The sequence below is a fragment of the Astatotilapia calliptera genome, chromosome 8 (assembly GCF_900246225.1).
Source record: "Astatotilapia calliptera chromosome 8, fAstCal1.2, whole genome shotgun sequence".
NCBI classification, from domain to species: Eukaryota; Metazoa; Chordata; class Actinopteri; order Cichliformes; family Cichlidae; genus Astatotilapia; species Astatotilapia calliptera.
The window spans coordinates 9,803,605-9,823,296 of NC_039309.1; the positions used below are offsets into that span (position 1 = coordinate 9,803,605).

General features: G+C 39.5%; 1 protein-coding gene across 3 annotated transcripts; it reads right to left on the reverse strand.

Annotated features, from left to right (window-relative positions):
- Positions 1-2,196: 2,196 nt before the first annotated feature.
- Positions 2,197-18,509, reverse strand: fshr (follicle stimulating hormone receptor). 3 transcript variants are annotated; one of them, XM_026178386.1, is made up of 15 exons: positions 18,097-18,509; positions 15,027-15,098; positions 14,112-14,186; positions 13,793-13,867; positions 13,619-13,693; positions 10,981-11,052; positions 10,495-10,575; positions 8,347-8,415; positions 8,179-8,253; positions 5,463-5,648; positions 4,651-4,871; positions 3,523-3,704; positions 3,239-3,430; positions 2,719-3,008; positions 2,530-2,623 (listed from the first exon to the last, which is right to left on the reverse strand). In XM_026178386.1, exons 1-15 carry the CDS (start codon positions 18,285-18,287, stop codon positions 2,605-2,607), a joined length of 1,875 nt encoding a protein of 624 aa, XP_026034171.1. In that variant the 5' UTR covers positions 18,288-18,509; the 3' UTR covers positions 2,530-2,604. The 3 variants fall into 3 exon arrangements, with proteins under 3 accessions (XP_026034170.1, XP_026034169.1, XP_026034171.1); XM_026178385.1 differs by having other exon boundaries at positions 2,197-3,008; positions 4,651-4,811; XM_026178384.1 differs by having other exon boundaries at positions 2,197-3,008; positions 18,097-18,508.
- Between the last annotated feature and the right edge of the window lie 1,183 nt (positions 18,510-19,692).

Below are 19,692 nucleotides of genomic sequence, written 5' to 3' on the forward strand. Positions count from 1 at the left end.
TTTTTGTCCCAGTCCAGCCCTGTATGCAGCTCATCTTCAGTCTGGTGTTACCTACATCTTCCTATTCAGAAGGCAGAATTTCCGAGTTCTGAGTACAATCGAAACTGCAGTTTTCGTGTTGGATGTGAAAAGCAGGCTAGGATAGAATCAGGCGTGGGATTTCTCTTGTGGAAATGTGCACATTATTTTTTCCTTTCTATTGGTAGGTGGCACAGTGCACTTGTGGCAAGTAAGCAAGCTAGAAGACTGGCAATCTTGCTGGGTATCCAGTTACGGAAGCAACACATTAACAAGAGAATTCTGAGTAAAACCAAAGTTACTTTCCCTAGTAACTAGTTACTCTGAAAGTAACGAGTAACTTGAAGTAATTGAGTTACTTTTGATAGAAGTAACTAGTAATGTAACTAAGTTACTAATTTAAAGTAACTTACCCAACACTGGTGATGATGATCTCCCATTTGACTACATCCCAAAGGTGCTCTGCTGGAGTGAAATGTGGTGACTGTGGTGAACTCCTTTTCATTTTCAAGAAATCAGTTTTAGATGATCTGAGCTTTGTGACTCAGTTTGCTCCGTTACATCAAACTCTGAACCTACTATAAGAACGTCAGAATAGAAATCAAGAGTTATCAGACTAAGCAATGCCCAGTTTTCTTACATAACTTGCACACCTTGATTGTACAGAAGTTATTTAAGTTAATGTTGCTATCCTATCAGTTTGCAGTCCGGCCAGCAGATTGTGGCGACATGTGGGACCATCTGACTCCATAAACAATGACACTATCAAATTAACTCCAATCACCTTTTTCCCATTCTGGTGCTCATTTTGGACTTTAGCAGGTTGTCTTGATTACGTTTACATAGAGGCATGTTTAGAGGGGGAGGAGCTTGGAGTGGCATCCCCCCCCCCCCCCCTTTAGTAATCTTGCAATGGTCAACACCATTGGATGAAAGCTTGGTATCAACAATTAGAAATGTAAGTGAGTATATTTACTCCAGTAATTTACTGAAGCAGAGATTTATTGTACTTGTACTTTATTTAAATGCTTCCTTGTTATGTTACTTTCCGCTTTTGATTCCATTTTATTTTGGATACAATTGTTATAATTTCATACTACATAATACTCATTTTAAAGCTTAGCTTCTTTTTATTTTGTACATTAATTGTATTTGTTTTATAAATGAACCTATTGAACAATATATCAGGAATCAAACTCATCAACAGCTGCCTCGTTAAAGAGACGAGAAAAAAATAGCCATTCTATATAAAGAGTGTGTTTACTTTAGGCACTTTGAATACATTTTGATTATATAACTTGTGAACTATTAAGCTGTTTAAGTGTAATTACAACTTTTACTTAGGTTAAGTCTAAATACTTTTTTTCCACCACTTTTCACACAATAAACTTGTAATAAAAAACACAGGGTTGCACACCAAAAATCATACCCAATAATTTCTGTCAGTTTTCTGATCTTTTTGCAAATCAAATATTTAAATTCCCCCCTCTACTGTATTCTTGGTCTCTGCCATGCCACCACATTTAAAAAATCTTGAAAATGCCCCAGTTTATGTGTCTGAATGCACTGAGCTGCTGCCATGCAATTGGCTCATTAAGTATTTGCATTACCAAGCAGCCAAACAAGTACACCTAATAAAGTGGCCAGTGAGTGTATAATTAGTTCTTTTGTGGTCATGTTTGCATGGATTGCTGCAGTGCATAGCTCAGGTAACCAAGTTTAGACACGCCACTGAACACTGTGTCTACTTTGTGCTGAATAGTCAGCTGATACTATTATGATTGAAACATGGTGATTTATGTGTAACCTTAAAGGAGAGGTGAAAACATGGTAGGTATGCATGCTTTCTCTTGGGTCTGAACTGCTCAGATTGTGGCGACATATAAATATAATTTTATAAAAAGCTTTTTGTGACTTGTACACCTCTGGTCTCATGGCCTGGAAGTCTAATCTTGACCACTTGTACATGTACATCCCTAACAGAGATCTCAGACTTGCACAGAGACAAGCATCAACTTCTTTGTTGAACTGACCCAGATCTTTATATGGAGGATCATCACTTCTGTTGAGAGCTGGGTCTCTGGATGCTATTTATTAACCGAAGCGCAGTCTTCAGTGGAAGCCTTCACTGGCTCAAGCCCAATAAACACAGAATCAGATTAGGAGCACAAACAGAAGCAAGAGCAAGAGCATTGTTTATTTTAACAATCACTGTGTTTTGCAGACTCCTGGGTCAAATTGTCAAAAATGAGTTCTCAGCTCTTTTGCCTTTCACTTGGTTGAATTTTGTGTTTTTTCTTAGATCTTTCTGGTCTAAGAAGACAGAAAAAATTTCCCAGGTAGTAATCGAAATTCATGATCTGAGGCATCATTTTAAGGAATTAGCAGCCTGTTTGTATCGATATAATATGCAATCAAGGCAAAAAGTCCATACCTGTAAATGTGGGTAAAAGTCAGCACTCTTGTTTTCCATCTAGACTTAGCGTATTGGCCAAGGAATACAAGATAACACGGCTATTCTTTGGAGAGGTCCACGCTGGCTGCTGACACGAGGAACTCTCTGTCCGGTAAATCTGCGCTCGAGTCTTAAACAGCCCGAAGCGAGCTGCGAGGAGAAAGAAATCCCTTCTGAAGTTACGGGTGAAAAAGGCATATAAGAAGGGGTTGGAGCATGAGTTGATGGGGTAGAATAGCACCAACAGTAGCTTGGAGTCTGAGACGGTGATGAGAGGCAGCTTGAGGGCAGCTGAGATGGCGAAGAAAGAGATCGGAGCCATGCAGATGAAGTCTGTGAAGATGAGGACAGCCATGCGTTGAGCCACACGGGTGTCGGCGTGGGCTGGCGCTGATGAAGGCTTGCGAAAGGTGAGGTAGATGCTGAGGTAGCAGCCGCACACACAGAAGAACGCCAAGATGTTGAGGAGGAGAAGACAGACCACGTAGAACTGGGAGACCAGGGACTCAACATCCATGGGGAGGCAGATGCTCACCTGCATGAAGAAATAAAAACAATAAACAGTATTCGGGGGTCTTGACATAATTCAACAATATAAACTATGGACTGGCAGGCTAAATTAGCAGACACCTACAGTATTAGGAGTACCGGTAGTAGTAAAAGTAGTAGAGCAATAAAAGTAGAGTGATGGTTGGTTTAAGAAAGGAGTGAAGTACCACCTTGTAGTAATTGTATCAGCATATAGTGGTGAAATTTAACACTCACTTTGCCATAGCTGCTGATCCCAACTGTGGGCAGCAGTGCAGCCAGCAAGGAGAAGATCCAGCCTATTGTCATGATGATGCAAGCGTGTCTCAGGCGAAGTTTGCGGTCAAGTCGCAGAGCATGCGTGATGGTGTGCCAGCGCTCCACGGTGATTGCTGTTAAGGTAAACACTGACAGCTCACTGGCGAACACCTGTAAATGACACACAGACACGCTACTTTACAATTCAAACACATGCTTGAATGAGCGTTGTCACTATGTGATGTGATGTGATGAATACACACCGTGAAGAAGCCTGCAGCATTGCAGCCCAAGCCCATCTGCCAGTCTATAGCATAGTTGTAGTACCGTCCACGTGTGAGCATATCCACGGTTGCAATGACTACCAGGTAGATGCCCATGCAGAGGTCAGCAAAGGCCAGGTGGCACATGAGGAACCGAGGAACAGTCAGCTTATAGCGGCTGCCTGATCACAGATAAAGAAGACAAATAAATAAATATCAGCAATAAAATCCACTTAGCAGATCCAAAGTACCAATGAGCCATAACATTAAATATTAAATGGGTGAATAACATGGTAGCAATGGCATTAGCACCTTTAATGGGGTTGTAGGATATGTTAAGCAGAAAATGGGCAGTCACTTCTTTATTTCGCTGCTTTGGAAACGTGAAATGTGGGTAAGTAAAAGGAAGTTTCCAGACAATTTGGAGTAAACTGTCATGGCTAAACAGCTGGGTTAGAGCATTTCTGAAACTGCGTGTCCTGTGAGGTGCGCCTGAGGCTTTTCGAGGCCCATGGCAAAGGATGGCTAGTCCATGTGTCTAATCCCTCAGAATGGCTACAGTTTCCCCAAAACCTATGCTGCACATGAAAGGAAAGGTTTCAGAACCCACAGGGCATCCGAGCGTATTTCACACAGATATGTGTAACTGCAGACTGATCAGAGCAGCAGAGCCACAGCTTGGGTTCCTCCTGCCTTCGCTGCTAACAACACCCAAATTCAAAATATCTCAAAATTTAAGGCTATTGTCTCAAATATTTAAATTACGCATCTCAAGGTTTTGACTTACTAACTAAAACTTCTGAGTAAGTCAAATGTTTGAGATACCTAATTCAGAAAATGGAGTTAATAGCCAAAAATGTTAAATTATAGCCAAATAAAGTGGCAGAAACACGCTTTCATACATTTTGGTTAAGTTTCGGGGAAAAAGTCTTTGGTCAGGTTTCAGGAAATGGTCTCTGATAAAATAGATTAACTGAGAAGGTAAACAATGTATTAAAAAGTTTTCCTGGGTTTACTTTAAACCAGAAAGGCCTGAAGATCTGTCAGTTCCAGTGATGGAGCTGGAGAAATATTTATTTAGGTGTTCTAGACATAAATATCCAAATACCTTTTAATTACATAACATACCTAATAATACAAGGAGAACTACTGTGTTGCCCAGCAGGGCAAGGACAGAGATGATCCAGATGAGGATGCGTAAGGGGGCAGCAGACATTATATCTTCACAGGGGTTGAAGTCATCAGGGGCTGGGCTGCAGGTGATGGAGGTGGAGTTGGAGCAGTGTTCCCTGAAGAAGTGCAGGTTATTTTTAGCCTCGGGGTTGTCGCACAGTGAGTGCCATCCCGATCTAGTACACAACAATACACACAAAGTGGACAACACAGGAACAAAGTAAATGAGTTTTGTTTCAGCAACTGCTTGAGCTGTTGACTCAGTGGCATTTAACCAGAAATGGACAAATAGGATTTTGAAAAGACCATAAAACAAACCAACCCACACATTTGTGTACGTCCATGTAAGGGCTCATCCCAGTGTCTCCCAACATTTTCCTGGCATGCCTCACTTCAAAAGGCAAAAATGCTTCACGCCTAACAGCCCACATTATTATTTATGATCCAAAACAGCATCAAAAATCTTGTTTGTTATATTTTCGCTTACAAAAGAAAATCCAATTAAATTTAGTTTCACTTCATAGCTTTTTTCCCAGCCTTTTTGTAGTCTTTATACCCCACAGTGAGAGAGCCACTGGATTGAAGCGACTGAATGTAAGCTTCACAGACAGTTCACACTGTAGTGCCACATTTAATAAACAGTAAGAGTGGTTTCAATCCTACCAGGTAACTCTTTGCAACAAAGTGAAGAAGCAACTTCCCCCAAATCTCATACAATTTCCAAAAAAACATCTTCAGGTGTCTTTTGACTGGCAGAGCACGCGTACCTGTTTCGGTGCATGTTCAGGAAGGCGCAGCAGTGTGATGGGTATGTCAGCTTTGCCTGGCGCAGTTTGGTAAAGAGCTGAAGAGGAGGAAGTTCTTTCAGGTTGAAGGCTGACTCGGCGATCAGCCTCTTGAGGCCTCCAAGGATCGAGTCTGGCAAAGAGGCAAGGGCTGTTTCAGAGATGTCTCTGCAGAAGCAAGCGGAGAAAAAAAGTGAGTTAAAATTTTATTTCCGGAATCAATAGCATGCTTAAATGGACAGTTCACCCCCAAGAAGCAAACAGACATACTTTTCCTCTGGGCTCTAGTGGTATTTATTGAAGTAATTCTTTTGGTGTGAGCTGCTTGGTTTTGAAGACATTTCTGGTCAAAATTTCTGTCATTTTTCGAACGTAATAGAGTCTTTCTTTGAGGTAGTTAAATTGTCTACAAACAAACTTTTAAAAACTCAACAAACCTTGTTTTCTTTCTACTCTACTCAAAGACCACATCTCAAAAACCAGAGCTCAACTGATGAACATAGAAAATAGTGACTGCCCCCCCAAGAGTTCAAAGGTTGGTGGTGGAGGAGATGGATAAAATGCCCTAGATAACCTACGCAAGGTTGACATGGCCTGAAAGGGAAATTAACATATCACAAGGACTTTAAAGAGTAGGTCCTGGCAGAGATAACCAAGAAGAAATAAGACATAACATAAGAGAGTGGACCTTCTTTGGGGAACTTACATAAAGGCCTTATCACCTGGTGGAAGATGGGATTTCCCTGTAATGAGGGGCATGTTCACATTATAAGACATAATGATAAACCTTAATGGCCTCCATTCACGATTGAGCTGTAATGGAAGCAGCAGAAAGCAAACAGTTCCTCCTGCTCACAGGAAGCTTTGTCAATATGTTTTTGTTGTTGAGTAACCTGGCCATGTTTTGGGAAAGAGACATTTTTTCTTGGTATTTTTAAGCCTTTTTCTGCCTTTATTGGACACCAAAGCTAGGAGAGAGAGTAGGAGAAAACATGCGACAAAGGGCCTTGAGTTGAATTTTAACTTGTGCCACTGCATTTACGATTTCGTCTCCTGGTGTCTTAAAATTTTTACAGAGTGGTCTTCAGCAACAAGTTTCCAGGCTTTCAGAAGGACTTTCAGTCTTTCTTTGGACATTGGCTGCTTTTTCACTCAGTTTCAGTCCGATCCTCGAAACTTACCATTTTCACAAGGAAACTTGGGTTGTTTTGTTCAACTACTGAACACTCAGCTATGAATCATTCAAGCATAAAAATAGCACCTAACTCAAGTGATTAACTAGTGCCGTGTCTATACATAACAAAAATCTCAGCGAAGAACCAGTTCTAAATTGTATCTTTAGGCACTTTGTTACAAGCAGCCTGTCACAGAAACACATCATTTGTTCCAATTTCTTCAACTGAATATACCAGAAATACTAAAATAATACCGCAGTTTGACAGGCATAAAATACATTTTTTTTTAGCCAAGGTGATTCCCTAAGAGCTGTTAGCCAAAAGCTTGGCAAATCATGTTATTGTGTTCAATGTGTTGAAAAATGAGGGAAACTGGACAAGTGGAGGAGAAAAGAAGAAGTAGCAGCCCCTAAAACTATCGACAGCAGATGAACAACAACATTTGAACTTCCTGTCCATAAGAAATGGGAGGAAAAAAATCCAGCAAAGACGTGACACAGGGCCTGAGAGACGCATCAGGCCCTTCAGCTTATCCATCTGCTGTTCACTGAAGGCTCATGAGAAATGCTCTCAGTGAAAGGATGGCTGTCAAGAAGCCCTTCTTAAGGAAGCAAAACAGGAAGAAAAGGCTGAGGCATGCCAGATTACACAAGAACTGGACTGAAAATCAGTGTGGATGGGTCTTATGGAGTGATGAATCTGAAGGTGAAATTTCTGGTGCAAATCGTTATCACAGTGTGCGGGTTAGGTCAGGACAAACTCTCTCTCACTTGCGTTCTACACTGTTTTAAAGAATCGCTGCATCCATTTACAATTTTCACTCTAAAATATAAGATTTCTGCACAGTACTATAATATTTTTTATGGTTTAAGCACCGCAAGGCAAGTGTCTTTCAGTTCTGTCACATGTAAGTGAAGGCAAACAGTTCTACAGCTAATATCTCCAAAGCTGGGAAACCCACACCAAAACAATCTAGATGGATAAATGTCACCACAGCCCAGAGGAAAAATGCATTAATTTAATTTAGGGGTGAACTGCCTTTTTAACAGATTCTTCTCTTCCCCTTAGTGTGCTGTCTGTAATAGAGATTTGATCAGTTCATAAAATATAAATTTTCATGAAATGCACTTGGATTTAAGAGAAGTGCCAGCTGAATAAAAAAAAAGAAAAGAAAGAAGCTGAAGAGAAGGTACTGTTTGATTGCCAAGTGACTGCCAGGGAGTGAAGGAAAAAAAACATCACAGTGATGATGGTCCAAAAGAATAACAAATAATTTTTCTGATTCTTACTTCAGTAGACATGTCTCTTTGTTAGGGGAATAAACAGAAATCTCTATTTCCAGGTAGAGTCCATCATGTTCACCTGACCCTAAACTATTTTTAATCATAGATCTGTAAAGATTTTCCAAGTCTGTGCAGATATCATCTCCCACCCCCTGCTTTCTCCAACATTCTGACTTTAATAAGGTATGATGAGCAGGGTGAATCATTTAGGCATGAGTTACTGTTGAATGTCATGCTTACAGTACCACCAACTCACTGGAACCCACAAAGGCACTGGGACTGATGTGAGTAAGCTGTCGGTTGCCTCTTAGGAACCTGAGAGCAAGGGAGAAAGAGAGAGTGGAGTTAAATGTGTATGTTTTTTTTTTAAATCTTCTGTTTGTAATTGTGTCTCTGCCTGTGACTCACAATCTGTGCATCTTTGTTCCGTTGAAGGCGTCACTTGCCACCTCCTTGATGCCATTTCTGGTGAGCCGTCTGTCATTAGAAAGGGAAGCCAAATTACAGTCATGTGGCTCCAACACAGAACATTTCCAACTGTAAACTTACTTAGCTATCAATGCCAATTTTAGTGTTTGCACTTCTTTTGTTCTCAGTGAGTAAAGCTGTACAAATACAAAGAGTTTTAGTGCAACACTGAGTAAAGCGTTGATATGATTGTGTCGCCTTCTACTGCCTCTTCTGCTTCCTACTTTTCTTCTGTATTTAACAGTATGGATCTCAGACGCTGCCATCAAAATGTTTTGTTGGAAGGATCCTGCATTTATGGAAAAAAAATCCAGCTTCTTCTTGCTGAGTGCTGATTGCATCCTTTTATCCATCTCTATTAATTTACAGCCAGCAGCCTTCTGGATTACTATAGCACAAAGTCTGGTAGGAAAAAAAGATAATAATAACAACTAGCCCGGCACTGCTGACTGAATTGGAGAACATCGAGTTCTGTAGATAAAAGCTGCACAAACAAAGATGGTTTTGTTCGCTTTTTTACCGCGCAGTCACAGAATAATAAACTTGCTTTGAAGTCTGGGTGCAGAGAGTCACAGCCTACCAATGATGGCCCTGAAGCTTTGAATTTGAACGAATATTTATTTATCAGACACAGAATTTAAAGTAGACTTTTTGCTCTTCATAAGCTGAAGACTATGCAGTTTGATTCCCAGTTATCAGAGTTCATAAGAGGTAACTGGGACTGCAGAGTGCATTTATTCCTGTAGGAATGATGAGTGAGTGGCATTTAGTGATACATACTTACATATTTTACATGTAAAAGCAAATTTGACATTTATTTCCTTCAACTGGTACCACCCTTTCTGAATTAGCTTAGTACAAAGCCTGGAAGGAAATAATAATAATGATAACTAGCCTGGCACAATTCAAAGGTTTAAAAAATCCACCTACTCCCTCCTGTAAGACTCATTAGTTAACACATTATATTGTTTTTTTGAAAGTGTAAAAAAAAACAACCCCAAATCAAAACAGTTTTACACGAGGTTATGTGCCAGACTATTTGTTGGATAGGTAGAGTAACTTCCTGACTGCCCGATAAGCTACTTAAAGCCAAGAAATAGTCAGACATATCATCCCTGTAAAACCACAAGAGCTGAACAAATACAATTTTTATTAGTAGATAAATTATAAATTAAGTTATACAGTAAATTATACAGAAATGTGGCTCCACTGCTGTCTCCTATGTTAAGCTAACTTTTAAGCTAACCTATTGCTGGCTAAAGCTCCTGGTGATTTAGGCACATTAAACAAACAGCTAAACTACTGCTACAAGTAAAAGTGCTGTCAGCAAAGGTTTTTAAAATCAAAAAGGTCACACTGGCTTCAGTAATACGGGATTGATATCAATAATTCATTAGCAATTAAGCTGCATCTTCACTACTGGAACCTGTCATGGTTGAACTAATGCTAACTCAAATTTTCGATCTGTACCTACCAAATGACTGCTAACAAAGTTTTCGTAGGACTCTCTGAAGTCCTGTTAAAAATTAAACACTAAAACTAAACTCCCCAGAATTTGGTGGCTTGTAGAATCACCTTGAGTAGCATAACTTTGGTAAGTTGTTTCTGTATGACTTTATCGGTCTCTTACATCATTGTGGAGAACCTTTGGCTCACTCTTCTGTACAACATTGCTCTATTAGTATGTGGGTTGATTTAAAATCTTAATTTTTAAACTAGCAGCAGTTTTTTTTACAGATGAAAATGATTGAGTGAAAGCATCAAGAAGCCTTAAATAGAGGTAATTAATTACTGCTATCTCAAAATTACACTAATGCTTTCATTTTTTTTTTCAAAGAAAACAATCTGTGACATATGCAAAAAAGCAAAAAAATGTAATTTTATGTTAGATTAATGATCTGCAGCTGAAAAGGAAAGCACAAAAATTTATAAAAGGCAATAAAAGTATGAGTATGAAACATAGAAAAAAGGAGAAACTCAGTGAAGAGGGCAAAGAGCATTTCGTGGAACATTCATCACTGTGCATGTAATGCCCACTTGGATCTTTGAGGGTGATGTGTTTCTAAAAAAGAAAGATGAATCGCTTACATCTCTGCAATGGTTTGAGTGCAGAGGCCTCTGAAGGCATTGGCAGGGACTCTCTTTATGTGGCTGTTGTCCTGAAGATCCCTAAGCAGTACAAAGAACAAAAACTTTAAGATAAATGACCACTATTGCTAAGTAAGTGGTAGAAATACATTTTTTAGTGGAAAACCCCCCCAAAACAGCAGAAGGTGTAAAACATTAGGAAGCCTTCAGCAGTGCCTGTCTAATCCACTGTCTTTTTGAAGATGACAGATGTCAGTTGGGAGACAATTTGAATATGGATTTTTAAAGGATGACGGCTAGGGACAGATGGTGCGTGTTCCTGATAGTCTGTTTGGTAAGAACTGCTGAATTCTTACTGCAGTAATATATGATTAGTGGTGTGATTTCTTATGGGAGTATTTAATTCTGTATGCATATAATAGCCTATAAATTCACATGTGGAGGCGTGTATATGAGATCGTTTTTTGTAATTGTACTGAGACCTACAGCAGAAAGCAGGCGGTGGAATGGATCTTGGAGAAGTCTGGAAAAATCCTGAGCCCGGTGTTGGAGATAGTCCTGTGATGTAAAAGTAAAGGTTTAACCAGAACATGTTACTAAATTGTAACCTCTGAAAAGCAGACACTAAGCAGGGAGTAGCAGTGATAAAATCACATACACTGTCTCATCCATTGTAATAAATTAGATTAAAAAATAACAAAGACATACTGATGTCTGATGTGTCTGCCATCCTAACATAACTTAAAGACGATTCTCGGGAATCTCATTGTTGGTGCAAAAATGCCATTTTATGTTCGTTGCTCTGTGTGCTATCATTGGCATTTTTAAAAAATTCAGTAATAAAAATGGGGACAAATTATGTGTTTTTGTGGCAGCTAGTAACAAATTGCCTAAAAATACAACTCTAGTTTCTCCCCCAAGTTAGGTGAATTTTTCATGCTTATGATTCATATTTTAGCATTACGTGACTTACAAAACAAGCAAACAAAAAAAACAAAACAAAAACCCATTCCTCTGAAAATGGTCAGGTGGAATAAAAATGACTAAAAAAAGCAAACAGTGTCTAAAGAAAAACTTCAGAAAGCCTGGAGAACTTTTGCTCAAGATAACTTTAAAGAATTACAATAAAGTCTTGCTCCTTGAAAGAGACATGTATACTAATGGAGAAACTTTCTACTAATAACAAAAGTGTAACGTATCCATTGCTTCCTCCCACATTTTCACTGCAGAAACTCTGATATAATTGTGACACTTCACATCAGTCTGTCATGAAAACATTTGCTCCTCTCAGGGGGCGCTGAGCTACAACTGCTGAGTAGCCTGGCTTATTAACCAGCCAGGTAGCTAATTATACTAAATATATCTCTGAGTCACTCCATGTTGATAAGTGATTTTAAGTCTGAACCAGCTAATTGGATGTCAACATTATGAAGACCCTTTAAAGTTTGAGAACTCCTGGATTAAAGGTTAGGGTTCGGGCTACAATGAATCACAGATTTGTGCATGAAATATTCATATTCATGGTTTATGCACAGATTGGTGCATAGGCACCGTTTACCAATGAGGTCCAACGTGTTTTTGTAATGTAGGCCATTTGTTGTGTTTCGGTCCCTGCTATATTTGTGGGTTATATTATGTTTCTTTGTGCATGTAGTTTCTCCTGCTTTCTGTGTTCTCCTGTTGCTCCTATCACGTTTAGTCGTAGCCCTCATGTCTAATTGTCTCTTGTTTACATCCTGTTTTATGTTTGGTTTTACTTCCTACGTTTACCTCTTTTTGTGATTGTTTGCCATTCGGCCATCAGACTGTCTGATTGTTTTCATCTGTTTAATAACCAACTGGAAACCAGCTGTTACCCCTATCTGTGTGTGTGTATGTATATGTAGTGTTTCCTTGGTCTTTGTCTTTGATTGTCAGTCAGTGACTTCTGATTTGATTTCTCGTGTTTCCTTTAGTGGATCAGGAAACAGGATCAGCCATTTAAAATATTCTAAATCAGGTGTAGGCGCCTATACAGCCAATTTAAAATCTTTTAAAATCACCCATTAACCGGTGTACAATTTCAATCCCAGGACGTTCTTGCTGTGAGGCAAGAATTACTTTCATATAGTCAAGTAATACCTGTGAGCCAAAAGCTCAGGCTTCAGGCTGCTCCGACAGTTTTTTTTCTACTTTTGGCTCTGTGTGATGTTAAAGAGGGCCAGAATTCCTATTATGATCCTCTTACACAGGTCTGGCTCTAAGTCTAAAGAAGGGGTCCCCAATCCCAGTCCATGAGGGCCGGTGTCCCTGCAGGTTTTAGATCTCACCCTGGGTCAACACACCTGAATCACATGATTAGTTCATTACCAGGCCTCTGAAGAACTTCAAGACATGCTGAGGAGGTAATTTATCCATTTAAATCAGCTGTGATGGATCAAGGACACATCTAAAACCTGCAGGGACACCGGCCCTCGTGGACTGGGATTGGGGACCCCTGGTCTAGAGCCTCACCCACCTGCTCATAGAAGATGAAATGGATTATTTCCATGGGCTGCATAAAGGCCCAGCATAAGATGAATAAGGAGTATTTTGAACTGCAAATTTTGCAAAGCTATATTAACAATATGGAGCCGTAAACAAGCATAATAACACCCCCACGACCCCCAAGGAAAATATTTGAAAACAAACTAAACTTGCACTAAGGTGGCCCTCTTTAAAAAAGCAATCGCTTTATTTTTTTCCATCGCAGATTTCTGTTTATGTGTCCCAGTTTTCACAAATTGGGACAAACAGTAACAGTTAAGAATGTCTGTAAGGGATTTGAGCGCTGCAGTGTTCTTTATAAACTGCTACTTTGAGATTGTTTCAAAAGACATAAAATAAGACTTTTTTTTTGTTTGCAACAAATTAAAGTAGCAGTCATGAAATGGCCTTTAAGTCATTTTGTGGAAAAAAAGACTTTCCCCCCCCCCATGTTGGGGATGAAGGGTGACACCGGGGAGCCAAGCTCATTAAAAAATAATGTCTTTGATCATTTGCGGGCCATCAGAAGTAGAGCTGTCACCCGTGACCTATTTTGGACTCACAATCAGTTTTGAGAGACAAACTGTGGTAGAAATGTGAACTCTCACTGAGTACTCACAAGAACCGTAGTCTTGCCATGTTCCTGAATGCATCGGGGTGGATGGAACTCAGGTGTTTTGACTTTGTTATGATTCTGAAAGAAACATATTTCAGTCAGATTCTCATTAATATAAATGACTGGTTTGCAATTATGGGGTTTCACAGGTGCTATTATCCTGCCAGTTATACTTACATCTCACTGAGTTCAGGGAGGTCGGAGAAAGCAAAAGCCCCGATATTCCTCAGAGCAGCATTTTTAGATATTAAACTGAGGGAAACACACGAATATGAAATATATTTTAAAAAATCATGTGGTCTATTATTCATTCACACTCATTCTTTGGAGTCTTTTTTTGTCTCCGCCACCCCTCGGATGCTTAACTTCTCAACTATTTGGGTGATCTTCCTCAGAGGCCGGAGCTCTTCATGTTCCATTACAAAGACTAAACACAAACATGTAGGATAAAATCTGCTTTATGCAGTCAGCGGCTTTTAGTAATCAGTATACTCACATTTTGGTGAGCTGAGGGAGGCCAGAAAAGGCAAAAGCACCGATACTCTCCAGCATGTCGTTCTCGGATATGGTCCTGTAGTTGGCAGTAATGACGAGTAAAAGAAAAAGTAAAGAATATAAAAGTTATTATAGGAGGGTTTTTTTTGTAATCGATGTCTCAAATCAGACAGAATCCTCGGATTTTTCCTGTAAAGTTATTAAAAAATAAAAACAAACTTTGGGTGTAGGACACACCCAGGTTAAATATATGTGCAAAACACAGTTTCTATTTGCAATTCCTATGGTTTTAAAATCAATAAGTCTCTTAAATAAACTCTGCAGATGAATCATGAAAATCACAACAGAGGCAACTAAAAAGTTCAATCTATTATCAAACATTTTTTAACTTGTGATTGCTTTCTTTTACACTTTAACATGTAAGAGTCAGCACCTGCAACTATTTTCACTTTTGAAGCTGAACAACTGATCCTTGCTTGATCAATATTTTAATCACTACTAATTAAAATGATTCATAGCAGCAGAAAAAAAGAACAATTTAATTTGAAATCACTGTTTGCTAATTATAAAAGTTTATTGTAGAAATATATTTATGTAGAAAGCAAAGTGATAACGTAATTGGCACCGTGTACAAATTGTCACATGAGTACAAAATCAATATCTATAACTCCAGCTCTTGTTAAATATGAATGTGGACCAAAGTGATTTTATTCATTCAATAAAAAAAAATTGATCCCCAATATGGAGATCAATTGTTTTATTGAATGAATACAGTGGCATTCCTGGCTGTGTTACCAGGAATGCAACTGAATTATTCCCCGTCTGTTTGGATGATCCATATCTCGTGTGTTTTGACCTCCTCAGCACATTATGCTCCGCATCGAAGAACAAACATAATCGACAGGCGCACACTTACAGTTCCATTAGGTGCTGGAGGCTGGAGAAGGCGCCCTGCTGAATCTCTCTGATCTGCGTCTGCTTAACTTCCCTGTTGATGCAGAAACAGCCACTCACATCAGGTTTCAGCACTTCACACTGATCACAAGGCTCGCAGGGGCTTTGTGTGCACACTGACCACTGAAGAAGGTCAGTTACTCAGTCACGATGAGATTTTTTTTCTTTTCATGTGTGAAACAAAATATATGTGAAGAAAGTCTACACGAGTTCCCAAGCTCTTTGCATGTGGTCTTGCATACTTGCAGCATACTTACTGCATACTTGCAAATATCCCCACTGTTCCCGAGCCTTGACCTTCGAGCAAAATATAGAGCAGAAGAGAACACACGCATGGCCTCCTGGGAGATCGCAGCGCATCTCTAGGGATGTTTGCTTCTTCTGCCACAAGTGTGTCCTTGTCTTGAGTGTGTGTCAGCTGTATTTACTCATAGGCTATGTTTTTTTGTTCTGTTTTTTTGGAAAGATAGATTGTGTAAGGAGAAACTGCTTGTGTGTACGTTTCGATAGAAGTTTGAATAAATGCTTAGGGTGATTCTAATCTTCACCTCACCCTGTCTCTTTCTCTGGAAGGCCTTGAGATTCTTTGCAAATGTTTAAGCAGCCAAAGCAAAAGGTCACTGTTTACTATGAGTGGCATCACCCTCAGATCTGCATGAGACACCTAAATCAATCATGTCACCTTTAATCAAGCACTACAGGTTAAAGTGACACTATGAAAGTAGGAATAACTTTACCTAGGGCTGTTTGATATAACGATATATATCGGATGACAATATAAAAACGTCTAAGTTTCATTTTACGCTATCGTTTGTTTCGTGGTGTTGTAAAATAAACTGTTTACGGCAATATTTTTTCATCGTTTTGATGGTCACTGTAGTGGCTATATTAATTTCTTAAAGTTCTCTCTTTCTCTTATATTTTATATAACCACAGGGACGGACAAGCGCCTGTTTTTATTTGTTGTGGTTAGCAACAACGACTGTAACAGCATCGCGTGTCCGCTTGTTTATGTTCCACATAAACCTTTCACAATAAAGCTCAAGATCCTGTTGAGACTTTTCAAAATAAACTGAATCACGTGAAAGAGCAGATTATTTACAGATGAGAATTAAAAAAGAGCTGCCAGGTCCTAAAAAATAAACCTTAGACTCAAACATTAGAACAGGCTTTTCCCCGCAATACTCACAAAGAAAACTGTGGCCTTTACAACTTATGTCTAAAAATGTATAGTTTCATGCATCGGTTAAAACACTCGACTCCAGCTACATGACGCACAGCTGGAACACTTCCCGCAAGTCGAGCTGCCCGAGATTCACAGAATTTACAGAAAATGTTACATTTTTGTGATTTATATCGTTATCGGACGATAGAATTCTTATATCGGGATATGAGATTTTGGTCATATCGCACAGCCCTAACTTTACCTGAGGCTTGGATTTCTCTACACTAAAGATGGGAACTTTGCTCATTTTCCTGGTACCAAAATCATGAATGAATGTCTTGATTGCTTAATCTGTATTAAAAAAAATGTACAAACAGGACTTTATCATAACTGGGCAACAGCTAAGGCAATCATCGTGTTATAGTGCAGACAACACAATGCGCAATCCTTCGACAGTTTCATCCTGTATTCTGCTGATTGATAACAGTAACACACAAAGTAGCATAAGAAAAAGAAAAAGACTGCAAGCTCATAACCCAGACTGTCCTGGTGGGAAGCTCTGACTTTTAAACCCTTCATTTTGTTTGTTTACAAGAAAACTCAGCGGGGGGTCTTTAACCTGTGGCTACCTGCTCAGTGGCCAACAATAGTAAGTAGCTGCTGCTGCGCTACAAGGTGCCGAGGATGAGCAGAAAAACTTTGCATGCATTTCCCCGAATCACTAAATGTTTAATGAAACCAACCGAGTCAAGTTGAGAGCAAAACTGAACCACTCGTCCAGGCAGATGAGCGAGGATTAGACAGGAACGTCCGGATGATTATGCACGTTAACGGATGAGATTCAAATTTGTAAACATTTCATAGCTACTGTATAGCTTTAATATGGTGAATGGGTGGTGGGATTTATAGACACATTTGCTGCTCCACTCGCATGTCAGTTTGAGGGATGTCGCCAATTATACAAATTAAAGTTGCTCCACATAAGGAAATCAGCTCAGACTACAAAACAGCAGAAGCTATAATTTATGTACTTTGTGGTTGTTCAGGTTTAAAGTTTCAGGCTTTCTTGAAAGCAAACTTTCAAGCTACAGAAAGAAAAAAAACTCGAATTACATCACTGGGTCTATTTTAAACTTAATGTGTGGAGCGTGAGAGATGCGGGTACTCAAAAAGGAATGAAAAACTTTTAAGCTGCATTATTGAATATCTGGGATCATGTATTTAGTAAAGCTTGGTAAAGACAGAAAGGTATCTTTTTGGCTCTGCTGGTTTGGACTTGACTATTCCTTAGTTTTTCTAGCTCTTGTGAGTCTCAAAGAAAGAAAAGTGTAAGCATGCTATCAAATACTGCCTGCAAACAATTACCAGAAAAGAATGGTGATCAGGTGATAGGTAGACTTCATTTAGAGGGGAGGGGGAATAATGTAATCCGAGGAAAACTGGTACATACATCTCCTTAAAAACAGTAAACAGAATGGGGAATAAAATCTATTAACATGTGTGACACTCCATTGAAGGCTTTCTATGGGCTTTTCTAATTTTCAGGGGATTTATATGAATTTTTCACCACTCTAGCAGTGTTACACTTTAAATATTACATCACATTAATTTAATTCATTTAAATGAATAGTGTGCTTCTTTAAAATCAGGATGAAACACAAAGAAAAATAACAAACAGCTGACAGTATCATACAGTAAAGTTTCATTCCGCACAGCGCTGTATTATAATGTTACATTGATGATGATTAGGCATGGTAGCTTAATATAATCTAACAATGATGGCAAAAAAAGTAAACATCTGGATCCACAACCAGTGGATCCTTTTGTGTGTGAGTCTCTGTGTGCTTGTGTGTTTGTGTGTACTCACAGGCACTGGGCGCTGGAGATGTTGGAGGGAAACGCCGTGACTCCAAACATGACCTGGCAAGACGGGCACGAGGTTTGTTTGGCCAAACTGGGATGAAATCCAGGTCTAATGTCCATTTCAGAGCCGCGCGCCGAGGCTGCTGCCGTCTTTATCGTAACGATCAGCAGCATCATTAGTGTCATTACCAACATCACTTCAGTCTGCCAGGGTCCACAGAGTGGTTTCACTTTTCTAGTTTGTCTTCTTTTTGTGTCTTTTACTCTGATATTGTCTCTGGTCCACGCTCCACATTTGATATGAACGCTTTTACCTGTCTGTCCGCTCGGGGGTTCAGCGCCAGGTCAGTTAGAGAGAAATGTGAGGTGTTTTGGTGTTTTCTGTCATGCAGTAGTGAATGCTGGGGGCGTGTGAAAAGCTCATGGGAGTATGAGGATGTAGGAGGTCTCAGCTGGGTGGAGTTATGTGTGTTTTTCTACTGTGTAACAACTTCCAGAACAGAGCATACGTCTTGATAAGATATAAATGACTGGTGTTCTATGAGCTGAGACTGCAAGAGAAGAATAAGTGTAGTGATGCGCTGTGAAAAACTGTGCAGTCCTCTTCCTTCTGTGAATGTGTATTTTCTTTTTCCTGTCCTATTATGTCAAATGTAGGTAAAGAACCCTTTAATAAGATCAAAAAAATAATATTTAACCTCATTGTTGGCTGTCGTGCATCTGCAAGCTTCTGTGCAACCCAACTCCACACCACTTCATTGTATATTTTCTGCATCTGACTTATCATCCCTGTTTCCCTGAGTGCCTGCGCTCATCTGTGTTGAGGTTTTGTTGCTCCTCTTGCCACCCCTGGCTTTTCATGTATACGCATGGAAAAGCGTTCAGGTTCCTGAACAGAAGAGTGCCACAAATATTAATGACTGCAGATGGAAATTTCAGTTTTCCTTTGAGTCATCTGGTCCTGCCTAAAAAGCTTCAGTGCACGTTACGACAGCTTTTCTTAAAAACACTCTTGCTGCCAAATATGCAGTACCTTATACACTCGTCAGACACTCACTTGTTATTATATAGTGCAGTAAAGAGGCGACAGTAAAGTAGGGAGAAATAGAAAGAGTGGCAAAAGACATGTAGCAAAGAGCCTTCGGTCGGAGTCTAATCTCAGGTTACTCGATTTTGCCTTTCGGCATTTGGTCATAAGTGGCCACTTTATTATGTATACCTGCTTGAGAGTTTGTGTAAAGCAGATATGTAATCATGCAATCACATAGAAGTTACTCCAGTACCTTGATGAATCTATGCAACAAAGAATTGAGGCAGTACCAGCCAGTTGTATCTAATAAAGTGTCTGTTAGTGTATAGATGAATATCCTTACATCATTACTGGTTACAAGTAGGCTTACAAAAAGCTTCTTTAGTTTAGTTTCAGCTGCACAGTCCTCTTGGTTGTTCTTCTTCTTCTTATTTCAGCTGCCCCCTTTAGGGGTTGCCACAACAGGTCATCTGCCTCCATCTCATCCTATTCCTAGCATCCTCCTCTGTCACACCAACTCTCTGCATTTCTTCCTTCACTACATGAATGAATCTTCTCCATGGTCTTCTT